The 12,970-nt window shown below is 49.3% G+C and overlaps 1 protein-coding gene and 1 pseudogene across 1 annotated transcript in view; one reads left to right on the top strand and one right to left on the bottom strand.

The window, feature by feature from the left end:
• The window catches only part of ZNF135 (zinc finger protein 135), a 34,751-nt gene that overhangs the window by 19,104 nt on the left and 2,677 nt on the right, over positions 1–12,970 (bottom strand). The window contains exons 2-3 of the mRNA XM_063089955.1: positions 12,079–12,584; positions 8,797–8,891 (exon numbers count right to left, since the gene is read on the bottom strand). Of these exons, the coding sequence (XP_062946025.1) occupies positions 8,797–8,891; positions 12,079–12,448 (465 nt within the window). The 5' untranslated portion in view covers positions 12,449–12,584. The remainder of the gene's footprint in view (positions 1–8,796; positions 8,892–12,078; positions 12,585–12,970) is intronic.
• LOC134371672 (melanoma-associated antigen F1-like) lies at positions 611–1,325 on the top strand (annotated as a pseudogene).

The raw sequence follows: 12,970 nt of genomic DNA, 5'->3' as shown, positions 1-12,970 counted from the left end.
CGGCTCTGACGCAAACCAGCAAGGAGCATGGGGGAGTGCATCTCTTCTCTCTAGTTTTCCGTCTCCAGGTTCCAGGCCTTTTTGACAAGCAGCGTTGAGCTTCCCACTTCTGCGCCTGAGAATTAAGAGCTATTCCGGGGAGGGGGATTTGGGTCCTCACTGACGCTTTGCAAAGGTGCACATCTGCAGAAAGGTGTGCGCCTGCAGAAGGGAGGTTGGCGGCTCGGTGGAGGTGACAAACTTCCATCCTCTCTTGTCTTTTTTGTGACCGGCAGCACCGCGCTCAGCCAGTGAGTGCACCGGCCATCCTTATATAGGATCCGAACCCGCGGCAGGAGCGCTGCTGCGCTCCCAGAACCACACTCTCCCGAGTGCGCCACGGGGTCGGCCTTTCCATCCTCTCTTGAAGGAGCAGTTGCTGGGCCTGGGTACCTGATGGACAGGCCGAGAGGCTAGAGACCCACTTGGACCCGCTCGCTCTGCCCTTGCATCTGCCCGAAGGGGCTGCGTATAATTTGTGACTCCCCCAAAACTTGACTACTAATACCCTCAACGCTGCCGGCACCAGGAGGAAAGAGGGGGCTGCAGAGTTGGCCTCACCTGGAAAGATATGAGGGCTTTGGCATCCAAAGCCTTGGCACAGAGCAGGGACTACCTCCGTGTGAACTGGATGGTGGCCGAGTTGGTGCAGTTTCTGCTGAAGGACAAGAAGAGTCCCATCACACGCTTCGAGATGGCGAAATACATTATCGGAGACCTGAGGATCTGTTGCCAGAGATCACCACAGGGGCGGCAGAGCATCTGCAGTATGTCTTTGGTTTAGAGCTGAAACAGCTTGACCAGAAACATCACACTTACATCCTGATCAACAACAGGATGTAACACTTCTTGAGGGGAAGGATCTGGGAGAACATGGCCCCAGACTGGGTCTCTTAGTGAAGATCTTGGGTCTTCTCTACATGAAAGGTAATAGCGCTAGGGAGGCCCAGGTCTGGGAGGTGCTGCCTTGGTTGGTGGTGCACTCCTCAAAGTATCACTTCCTCTTTGGGTTGCTGAAGAGGCTTATTACAGAAGATTTTGTGCAGCAGCAATACTTCAATTACAGGCGGGTGCCTTGCACCAATCCACCCGAATATGAATTCTCTTGGGGTCCCCGAAGCAACCTGGCCAAGCTCCATAAGGAAGAATCCCAGCACTGGCCAGCGCAGCATCTTGAGGTCCTAGCAGATGAGGCTGACAGGGCCAGAGCCAAGACCAGCATGAGGCTAGGTCCAGGGCCAAGACCAGTACTAGAGCTGGCATCTGCCACTAGTGAGGGCTGGTGAGAAGGTGGCCAGTGGGAGCCTGGTGGGTATGGAAGCTACTGTCTTGAGTCTTATGTAGTATAGGTGGAGGCAGGGCCATTATCTGTAAAAATTATGTAACTTTAGGATTTAGGTTTTATATCTTGTTACGTTTTGTTACATTTAATAAGCTGTTAAATTGCAGTTTATAAATGATATTGGTGTACTTTTTCCTGTAGGGTTTTGTTATAGAATTTTGCTGGTCTTCTAAAACGGATTGAAGAACTTTGCATTCTATTTTGTGATCTTGAAAGATTATGCAGCATCGTAATGCTGTACTTTAATGTTTTGAAGGAACTCAGCAGTATGGTGATCTGGTACCAGGAAAAAAAAAATAGCCAGTGGGTGTCTAGCTTCCCAACACTTTTTGCCTAGTGTATTAAGAAAAACTGACTCACATGTATTTCTATCTGCCTAGCTATTATGTGTAGAGAAAAATTAAAATGCAATAAATTAGAAGTATACTCTGGTACAGTTTTTTAAAAAAGAAAATCATAAGGAAGAGAAAATACATTTATTGAAAAAAATCTGCATTTAAGTGGACCCATGCAGTTCAAACCCGAGTTGTTCAAGGGTCAGCTGTACCTTTAATGGTTTTAGTTGAGGCAGCAGTGGTGCTAGGTTATGCTGAAAAAAGGGAAAGAGTGGAGTGACATCACCAAATTGGTGGAGTAGGAGATACCAGCTATCATCTCTCCACAAAAAGTCAACTACAGAGAACTATTCACAAACCACAATTGCCCAGAGGGCTCAAGGGCTCATTAAAGAATCTGCAACAACACAGTGGAACAAAAATTGGAGAATACACACATAGAAGGGATCACTGGTGAGATCTGCATACCTGAGAATGCCAGGAGACCACTAAGGACTAAGAAGAGAGAAGGAAAAGATCAGCATCAGCCACCCAGTCCCACCCGGGACCCCAGCCATATGCTTCACAGAAGACACCGGCATCATTTGCCACTGAGGTAACCAATAGCCACTGCTGCCATCCACATGGGGACTCTAGGAGCAACCTACACAGGACCTTGGGGGTGCTACTCTTTGGGGAGCCACCTGCCAGGGCCTTGGGGAGCCACATGACAGGGCTTCGGGGTGCCCCCACCAGGACCTCGGGTCACCACCCTTCAGGACCTTGGGTTGCCACCTGCCAGGACCTCAGGGAGCCACTGCCAGTGCCTTGGGTTGCCACCTGCCAGGGCTTTGGGTTGCCAACCGCCAGGGCCTCAGGGAGCCACCTGCCAGTGCCTTGGGTCACCACCCACCAGGGCCACCAGAACCTTGAGGAATTATCTGCAAGGACCTCGGGGTGCCACTCCCCAGGATGTCAGGGAGCTACCCACTAAGACTTTGGAGAGCTACCTGCCAGGACCTTGGGGTGCTACCCACATGGGGACTCTGGGAGCTTCCCACATAGGGACTCTGGGGAGCTACTCCTACAGGATTTCGGGCAGCTTAGCTCCATGGAGCTTTGAGCAGCTACCTTCACAGGGCTTTATGGAGCTAGTTCACAGTCTTGCCCTGGAGCCAAGCGATCCAGGGCTAAGTGATTGCTGAGGGTGCCTACACTCTGCACAACAGCTTAGCTGCTGTAGACATAGAGAACTAGGTCCTGCCCCAACCCCAGAGCTGCTCTAACTCTTTACTCGCCTATGCTCCCATTCTCGCCTGCCATTCTCAGCTCCAGGCTGCTTGACAAGCAAAGCTGCCTCTCATATTATCACCAATGTGGCAGCAGGAATGCCTGTGCTCCGGGCACCGGTGCCACTACTGCCCCGGATTTCAGGGCTGTAGTCCCATACATGCATCAGGCCTCAGTTCTGTGGCTGCTCCATGGATGCCATTCATTAGACACTAGTGGATGTCACTGTAGTTGAGCGCATAAGCCAGACTCAGTGCCAAGAGGGATCCCCTTAGTCACAACTTCACCAGTTGACAGGAAAAGAGATTGGGAGGACCTTAGCTGCCATCCCTATTGAAGATCTCCAAAATAGGAGTCCTTAAAATCCAGGCAACTCCCTGTAGTGAGGGGGGACGTCATGCGAGCACATCTGTGATTTCCGTGGTGAGTCTGGGATCTGCGGGCAGATGCCACAGTAGCTAGTGGTGGGCAACTGTGGTCCACCCAGGGCAGATTCCCCCATTAGTGCTCAGGGCCCACGAACTTTATCTTGGGGGAGGGACAGAGTTTCTCAGGATAACGTTTTAATTTCTTTTAAAATCAGAAGGGAGGAAAAAAAAAAAAAACACAACATGATTACTCCAGCCTAGAATATATTCATCTTTCTACCAGCATGGTCATAAAACATAATTTTTAATATTTTAAATATTATGGAGGCTCACTAACCGAACTTTCGATATTATTTTTATGGGGGTCCATAAAAGCAAAAATACCTAGGAATCATAAAAGTCATAAGGGAATGCCCTGGGTCCATTACTCTCCTGTGTGTACTTTGGTGTATGTAGTATATATTTGTTTTCCTATCGCTGCTGTAACAAATTATGATGAGTTTAGTAGTTTAAAACATACACATTTCTCTCTTAGGGTTCTGGTGGCCAGACACCTGAAATCAGTTTCACTGGGCTGAAGTCAAAAGTGTTGGCCAGGGATCCTTCCTTCTGGATGCTCCGGGGGGAAATTCCATTTCCTTGCCTTTTTCAGTTTCTAGAGGCCATCACATTCTCTTCCTTGTGGCTCTTTCTTTCATCTTGGACTGATGGACAGTGACCCTCTCTCAGTCACAATGTGACCTCTGGGAATTCATGCCTGCTTGTTTTAAACCCAATTAGCACTCCCCATAGGAAACATGCTTGAGTAGTACCCTGGACTCCATAAGGCTTTGGTCTTCAGGTCTCACTTTGTCTTGTTTCCCATGATTAATATCACTCACTCCAGGGGAACTACTGGTTAGAGTGAAATGGAGGATATTCTGAAGGCCTTGCTGGGTCTGAATAGCTTGTTGCTGAGGCAGAAGGGGGTAGCCTCCACCGTGGGGCTCTCAGGTAGATACGGGGCCAGTGCAATGGCTTAGCAGATTGTGTGTGGGACTCACACACTGACTACCTACTGAGTTGAGGAGGCAGTATTTGAGGCTAGATTTTCCTCATAGGGATGGGGTCATTAGGATCTGCGATCCCTATGTCGCAGCCTTTTCTTGCTTCTGTAGCGCTTCATCCCCTGACCCTATCTATGGGTTACCAAGGGTCTAACCTCTGGCGCATGATGGCAAAGTACTTAATGACTCAAATTAAAAGGCCGGAACATCACATTCCCAGCCATCCCAAGACCAGTGAGGAGGTAAACAAACTATTAAAGAAATGTAAAGTGTCTACCCGGGGCGTCTGGGCTCTGCTTGCTGTAGCAGCCCATCAACATACTAATACTCTATTGTTGTGCTTGGGAGGGCGTGAGGCCGCGCTGCGTGGTCCTGCCACAGTTACACTACTGGGGCAGGAGCCAAACCCAAGGTCGACTGGGACAACCCAGAGAGGGAGGCGGTTGCCTGCAAACGGTGCCAATGGGAACCACTGGGGTCATTTGAGACCACCAGGAACTTGTCACGTTTATATCCAACAAGAAGCAGGGGGAAGAAAAATATTTTAGAACTGGCTGGTTAGCTAAGTTGGTTAGTGTGTGGTGCTGATAACATCAAGTTCTGGGGTTCGAACTTTGTACCGGGCAACAACAACAAAAAATTTAGCCGCTTAGAAATATAAGCCATTCTAAGGATTTTACTTTAAGGGAAAAAAAAATGGTGAGAAAGGGACTGATTATCCTGTGATGGGGGCTCCCCAGGGAGAGGATACTGCCTAGAGAAACTGGTCCCCTCTTCTTCTCCCCCTTATCCACCAGAGACAAAAAAACTAAGAATTTGTGGCTTCAGGCAGCTAAAAGTGCAAGAGGGGAAAAAAGGAACTTTAAATTTTAAGTATTGAGTAAATGCCAGGTTGAACAAATGTAATGCTGCTAGCTCTATTTTGATTACTTATTGATTTGCCGATAAAACTATAAGAGCGGCAGGGAAAAAAAAAAGGTAATTAAATAGATTATAAATATATAATAAATAGATAAATTGTGTGTATGTATGCATAATGTATAACAACATTAAAACAAATTTCCTTATTTTGATCCAGTTGGAAATGCAAATTTTGTATACTAATTTATATACTAAAGAATTTATATTACAAAAGATAAAAAAAGGGCAGTGATTGGCTTTTATGCCTGTACAACACAGGTTCTAATCCTAACATTTGCTAAAATGCACATATTGACAAAATTCATGGCCTCAATCAATACTGGGGCTGTAATTATTGTTATATCTGGGGATTCCACTAAGTTTAAACCCTCTGCCCTATGATCTTGAGAAGGTAACAAATACAACATTTAAAAAGTGGGTATGCTTTGCATTCACTGTAGCCTTGCCTGCATTTTTCTCAGTCATAGTCTCCATTGCTGTAAAATATTTTATATTGGGCATAGATGCTCTAACACAATAAATAATAACATTAAAATACGTTTTTGTCTCTTACAAATTGTCTAGATAAAATAGGACCCCATGAGCACCCAGGTAAAGTAGTTAATATGGCCCAATGTAAGTTAAAACAGGGCCTGCATGGATGAAGACTTATTACTGTATATACGGAGCACTTCGAAAAGTTCATGGAAAAATGGAATTAAAACATAATAGGAATCTTTCCATGAACTTATTTTTCCAGATAGGCTGGACCGCTTAGATAACACATGCCTCAGGCTTCAGGCTCCCTGACTGTTTCCAATTTTGCTCCTGCTTGTTTCAAATTGCCCAAGCCTAGGGCGTTCCTTGGACACTTGTGCACCCCATCCTGGACCCTAATAAAGGCATGTGCCTCGGACCCTTGCTCGCGCTCCCTCTCTCTCCATGCGCTCCCTGAGTACTGTGTGTGTAAATAACAAAATCTTTATTTCCACCTTGTGTCTCTTCTAATCACTGAAGGAGTGCTTTTTTTTTTTTTTTTTTTTGTGACCGGTAAGGGGATTGTAACCCCTGGCTTGGTGTCCTCCACACCACACTCAGCCAGTGAGCGCACCGGCCATCCCTATATAGGATCCGAACCTGGGGCCTCGGGGCTACCAGCGCCGCACTCTACCGAGTGAGCCACGGGGTCGGCCCTGAAGGAGTGCTCTTCATTTTAAAGATCCTAAATTAAAACAGTCCCCATCCCCAATACCCAACATTATTTAAGTTACTGATTCTATTCAACAGTTGGTAAATATTTTGCGCTTATAGATTAATTAACGTGTTCTATTCAGTGCCTATTTTGACAGCCTTTCAACTCCACTCTGCCTTTGCCGCAGAGGACTCAATATACCTTTTCCAGGCTACCCATGGGCTACCTCGACGGCTTTGTCACCGCACACAATCTTTGCAGACAAGATCGATGACATCCTCCTTTTTCCGGGACTCATTTGACAACTAAGCAACCCATCTTCCCAAGTTCTCTTGGGGGAATGCTCCTGCCACACTTCTGGTGTGACTCCAGCCGTGTGTTCGGCTGGTGAACCGCCATCCTAACGAGTATGTACCGATGTGTCTCATCGTATTTTTAATTTGCATTCCCTTGATGGCTAGTGATGTTTAGCATCTTTTCTTGTGCTCACAGGAACGTTTTCATTTTGAAAAGGGAACTATGAGACTCCTTTCCGCCTTCCAAGCATGCACGTAGAGAACAGGTGGAAGCCAAAGACGCTGTGAGGCTGCATGAGGATGATGTGGAGGGGCTTTGAGGGGAGGATGACAACCTCAGTCGTGGCCCCACACAAGAGGTGGGAGCATCCTGGGGTTGACCAGGCTGACGGGGGTGTGCTGGAGGGACTGAGGTCCCGACACAGCCAGGAATTGGGAGGAGACAGGATATAATGAGAACATGGTCCTGAAAGTCTGCTCAGTGCTAGAGGAAAGGGGGAAGTGATTTATTTTTGTTGCTGCTGTGGTCTGGATGTTTGTTTCCCCACAAATTCATATGTTGAAGCCCTAACCCCCAAGGTGGTGATGGTATTAGGAGGTGGGGGCCTTTGGGAGGTGATTAGGTCATGAGGGTGGAGCCTATGAATAGGATTAGTGCCCTTATAAAAGGGATCCAGAGAGCTCCCCATCCTTTCCATCCTGTGAGGACACAGCAAGAAATTGCCGTCTGTGAACCAGGAAGGGGTCCTCATCAGACAGTAGATTCACCACACCTTGATCTTGGACTTCCCAGCCTCCAGTATGATGGGCAATAAGTTTGTTGTTTATAAGCCACCCAGTCTATGGTATTTTGTTACAGCAGCCCGAACGGAATAAGACAGTTGGGAAAGGCAGTCTCACGGGTACAGTCTTTTGATCCATTTTCTAGATCACATGAGTTTAGTTAATTGCTGTGGGCCTAGAGCACTTCCTTATCAAGAGTTCTCACAGTTTGTGCTGGGCTTTTTGCCTTTGTGTGGGGGATATCTTTCCCTGTTTCAGACTCAATGTGGGGTTTGTCATCCTGCTTACACGTGTGCTTCACCTGGCCCCTGGCCCACCCACTGCTAGGTCACACCCTCTGCAGGGAGCAGGCGGGCTCCTCCTGCTGCAGCGCAAGAAGGGTGGCATAGCTACTAGCCCTAGAGCGTCTGCAAGGAAGGACCTGCCGGCCCCAGGGCATTGATGCCCACCACGTACGCTGTTCTTGCTTTGCCTCTTCTCTGCGTGAGGAAAGCGTTGTTCCATCTGGTGCTTCACTGTGCTGCGTTTCCCTTGGCGACTCCAATACTAAGATGCAGTGGGCAGAAAGTGTTGGGACTTATACTTCAATAGGAGGGACACATGCTGTTTGTTTGACAGCTTTTACATTTTTGTTCTTTGCGATTTACCTATTAATGCTGTGCCTCCCACATGGGTCTGCGTGGTCCAACCCCCAATTTTAATCTCCCTAGCCATACCAATGTTCTCTCGGTTCTTGACACACACCTTTGTGTGAGCAGGTCTCACTGCTGGGGAGGCCCTCTCAGCGTCTCTTTCCCAACCCCCTCCAAGAATCCACAGAGTTCACTGGGAGAAGATTATGACAGACACTAACTCTACAGGTGAGGTCGGGGCAGCACCAGGAATCTCTTGATATAGCCAGCATCTGGCATGGTTACACCAGATATGAGGACAGGGATCTCACTGCATGGCTAGTGCCTGGTGAACGACTGACTGAGGGCCGGGGTGGAGGTGGACAAGGATGTGTATGGTGGGATCTGTGATGGCTGGCTTGGCTAACCCATACTTACTGCCTCTTGCCCAGCATTAAATCCCAGGACTTTTTGGGATTTGTGGGGCAGGTGAGAGGTATGGAGGCTGCACTTCCTGGAAGTGCTGGGGACAACCTTGCACAGTCCTTGAGCTTGTTGGAGCGGTGCACACGCCCCATGGATGCAGGAGCACGGAGCTGGGGGCCCCGGGCTCACCTGGGATGGGTCTCCCTGGGACCTCACGCTCTTCCTGTCTTCCTCCTCGCTGATGCTCCTGTCCTGGCAGTTGGCAGAGTTCAGAGATGCCAGAACTGGGTGGGAGAAAGGGATGGTGAGAAAGTCCTGTCCTTCCCAGAGCCCCCAATTCTCTAGACCTCCTTTTCAGAGGGCATCCCTACCCAGGAACATCCCTGCAGACCCCCAGTGAGGCCCAAGCAGTGTGCCAGAGCAACAGCAATGCTACCGCTTCTGTCCCTCCAACAAGTTTCTAGAAGCAGCCCCATGCGCCCTGCCCCAGACCTTGCCCCTGCCATGGCTGCTGTATATGAGCCTGTGGTGACAACAGGGGCAGCCAGGACTAGTCCCCTCCTCACCTGACACTCCACCCCAGAGGCCTCACAGAATCCCACGAGTACATTCACTGCAGCACCAACTAACTTGGGGAGCCTGGACACTAGCCTAAGCTTCCCCAACCAGACAACCTTTAAATGCATGCTGAAATATTACTGCGTGGGCGTTGCTGTCTTGCAGGAACAGTGTACAATGCGCAATGCACACGCTGAGTGTACAATGTGCAACGCACAATGCACAGGCATAATGTACAACACGTAATGTGCACTGCACATGCACAATACACAGGCAGAGTGTATGATGTGCAATGTACAATGCACACGCACAGTATGCAGTGCACACGTACAACGTAGAGGGAGAAAGTGCACAACGTACACAACGTGGAGCGAGAAAGCAAGAGCAGAATGACATGTACGGAAGGACACCATTTACAGAGGGGCCTTGGGAAACAGAACTATATACAGTCAGCCTGTGGGTTCTGCATCCATGTGTTCATCCAACTGCGGATCAAAAATATTTGGAAAAAAACGGATGGTTGCGTCTGAACTGAACATGTACAAACTTTTTTTTCCTTGTCATTGTTCCCTAAACAATTCAGTGTAACAGCCAGTTATGTGTCACTTAACAATGGGGATACGGTCTCAGAAATGCATCATTAGGGCCGAGCCCGTGGCGCACTCGGGAGAGTGCGGCGCGGCGACGCTCCCGCCCCGGGTTCGGATCCTATATAGGAATGGCTGGTGCACTCACTGGCTGAGTACGGGTCATGAAAAAGACAAAAAAGGGCCGAGCCCGTGGTGCACTCGGGAGAATGCGGCGCTGGGAGCGCAGCAACGCTCCCGCCATGGGTTCGGATCCTATATAGGAATGACCGGTGCACTCACTGGCTGAGTGCCGGTCACGAAAAAGACAAAAAAAAAAAAAAAAAAAGAAATGCATCATTAGGTGGTTTCCTCATTGTGTGAACATCGTAGAGTGTACTTACAGAAACCTAGATGGTATATAGCCTGCTACACGCCAAATCTATATGGTATAACATTGCAATTTTAAGGGACCACTGTTGCATATGTGGTCTGTTGTTGACTGAAACATAGATATGTGGCAATATATGGTATATGACTGTATTCGCATAGCATTTACATTGTATTCGGTATTATAAGTAATCTAGAGATGATTTAAAGTACTATACACAGGAGGATGTGCGTAGGTTATATACAAATATGACGCTATTTTATATCAGGGACTTGAGTATCTGTGGATTTTGGTATCCTTGGGGTGTACTGGAACCAATCCCACTTGTATACTAAGGGGTGACTATACTGTTATGGATCCAAAATAAGAGGAAAAAATACAAACACATACGTGCAATAAAAAATCCAAGGCAGAGGCCACATCTGGAGGTGGTAGTGGAGGGGAGTGTGGCGGCCAACAGGCACAGGGGAGTTTAACTCCACAGTGTGTTATTTCTTTAAAAACAACCCAAAGCCAGCCTTTCGATAGGTTGAGCTTTGGTAAGGCTGGGTGGCAGGTCTAGGGGTGTTCATTATAGCAATTTCCATATAGCTTCATAAACTCGTGTCATATAAGAAGCAGAACACCGCTTCTTGGGTGGGTTGCTTGAGCCCACAAAGGGACAGAAGCAAGTGCTCTTTGGCCCCTTTGCCCCAGGAAAAGTGAGTTCAAAGGGCTGATTTATCTGCCTTGCATGTCTTTGCGACACCATTCTGCCCCTTCCAACTCTCAAAGGGCTACACTTGAACCTCTGCAAAGTATGACTCCGAAAACTTTCCCAAGCATGTCACCAGCCGCCCCTGGGCAGTGTAGAAACCCAGGAACCTGGTTTTCTGCAAACTGCAATGCTTTCTTTAACGGAAGGTCTGGAGATGTCTGGGCCACTGCTACTGCAACTAGCGTGGATGGGATGGAGACTGACAGGACTAGAGTGACCTGAGACTAAAGGTCATGAGCATGTTGGGTCAAGCCCTGCCATGATACCATGGACTCATCGCTCATAGGCCACAGGAAGAGGGTCTGTTCTTCTCCCTCTCTCCAGCCTCCTTTTCTCTATTTTGCCATTGACACCTGCACACAAAATAGTCTTTCTCATTCCCTTGCCTTTGCTCCTGCCTGGCATCCTTCCCTCTCCCAAACATTCACTGAGACTTTGCTCTTCCTTTCGGAGTCTTCTCTATTACACATTGACATGACTGGCTTTCACTGTCTACCCTTGTATCCAATTCCTGCACTTTTGTCAACATTACTAGGAAAGAGAGAGCCCTATTCCTTGGGACTGGGGCATGGGAGGATGGAAGCTCGACATGGGTCACAGGGGCAGGGACAAAGCCCTTGCAGGGGAAAGAGTGAGCCGCGTCAAATTCACACCTGGACCCTGCAGCTCTCTGAGCCAGCAAGTTCCCTCCGATTGCGGACCTTTCTGGGACATCAAGCTCTGTGACAACTGCAGACCTAGGTGTCCATCCCCACAACCAGCTTGGGAGGCTAACAATCTCCAGAACTCGTGCACCGATGGTTCTGTGTGGCTAGGAGGAAGTGGCAGTGCTGGCGTCCTTCTGAGGGAGAGCAGACAGTGAGAAGGCAGGGGACGCAAAGCCACAGGCAGATGGATGCTTGGAAAATGGCAGGATCTTTAATCATTGAGCGAGAAATATGAGGTAGACAAGGTGTGCGGCACAATGACATTTGTGTGTAAAAAAAAACCTTAAAAACACAAGCACGGGGCAGGACAAGGGGACGTTTGCTTGGACACTGCTGGTTGGGAGGGGGACAACAGGAAGCGGTGGGAGCAGGGGAGGTGGTTGCCACACTCGAGTCTGAGAGGAACGGGGAGAAGCTTGGTCCTGGGAGACATGGGCTGCATCTGCTCTTCCCCCTGCCCAACCCGGAGCCCCCCAGCCTGCAGCCTCTCACCTTCCTGCCCGCACATCTTTGTGAGGTCCTCCACCAGGCTGGCAGCCTCCCTGCAGTTGCGGGGGCCCTGTGACTGCACCCAGGTCCTCATCTTGCTGGGCAGCGCGCCCAGGAACTGCTCCAGCACCAGCAGGTCCAGCATCTGCTCCTTCGAGCGGGCCTCAGGCTGCAGCCACTGGCGGCACAGCATCCAGAGCTGGCCTAGTGCGAAGTGCGGCCCGCCCGCCACGCAGTACTGGAACTGCCGGAAGCGCAGGCGCTGAGCCTCGTTGTTCTGGGGGCTGACTGGCTGAGCAGCCCTGTCCTGCTCATTTGGGGCTGGGGTTTGGGGACCTCTGGGGAAGGTGAGGGCTTTGACCAGCGGGAGCATCTCTCTGGCTGCAGGGCCTCTCCAAGGGTGTGTGTGTGTGTGTGTAAGGGAGATTGGATCCCAGGACAGTACGGTGGTTCAGCGGCTCTGGACAGAACCAGGTGGCAGCAGGCGGGTGTGGTCAGCAGTCAGGAGCCTGCAGAGAGGGGCAGGGACAGAGAGGCCACATCAGATGGTGACGCTCCCTGCCCAGTATGCCCTCTTGGCTCCTCATCTCCATGCTTTGACCACCTGCACCCCAAAGAATTGACCTGTGCTCTCCCCACCTCATTCTAACCTAATGTTCCTCATGCAGCTCACAGAATACATGGTGCTGAGGACAAGCCACTGGCTGCCCTAGGGCCTTTGAACCTGCTGTTTCCTCCCAGCTGCTCATCCCAGCTCAGATGTCCTGAACCCCATCCTCAATGTGCTATCTTCACAACCCCCATCCCTTCCTGAACACATCTCTTTTCCTTAATTAGTTTAGTATCTATCTCCCCTTCATTCAGTTAGTCATTCAACACACATTTACTCAGGAGC

The sequence above is a fragment of the Cynocephalus volans genome, chromosome 3, assembly GCF_027409185.1.
Source record: "Cynocephalus volans isolate mCynVol1 chromosome 3, mCynVol1.pri, whole genome shotgun sequence".
Lineage (NCBI taxonomy): Eukaryota > Metazoa > Chordata > Mammalia > Dermoptera > Cynocephalidae > Cynocephalus > Cynocephalus volans.
Note: the sequence above shows the minus strand (reverse complement) of the source record. Positions and strands in the feature narration are given on the sequence as shown.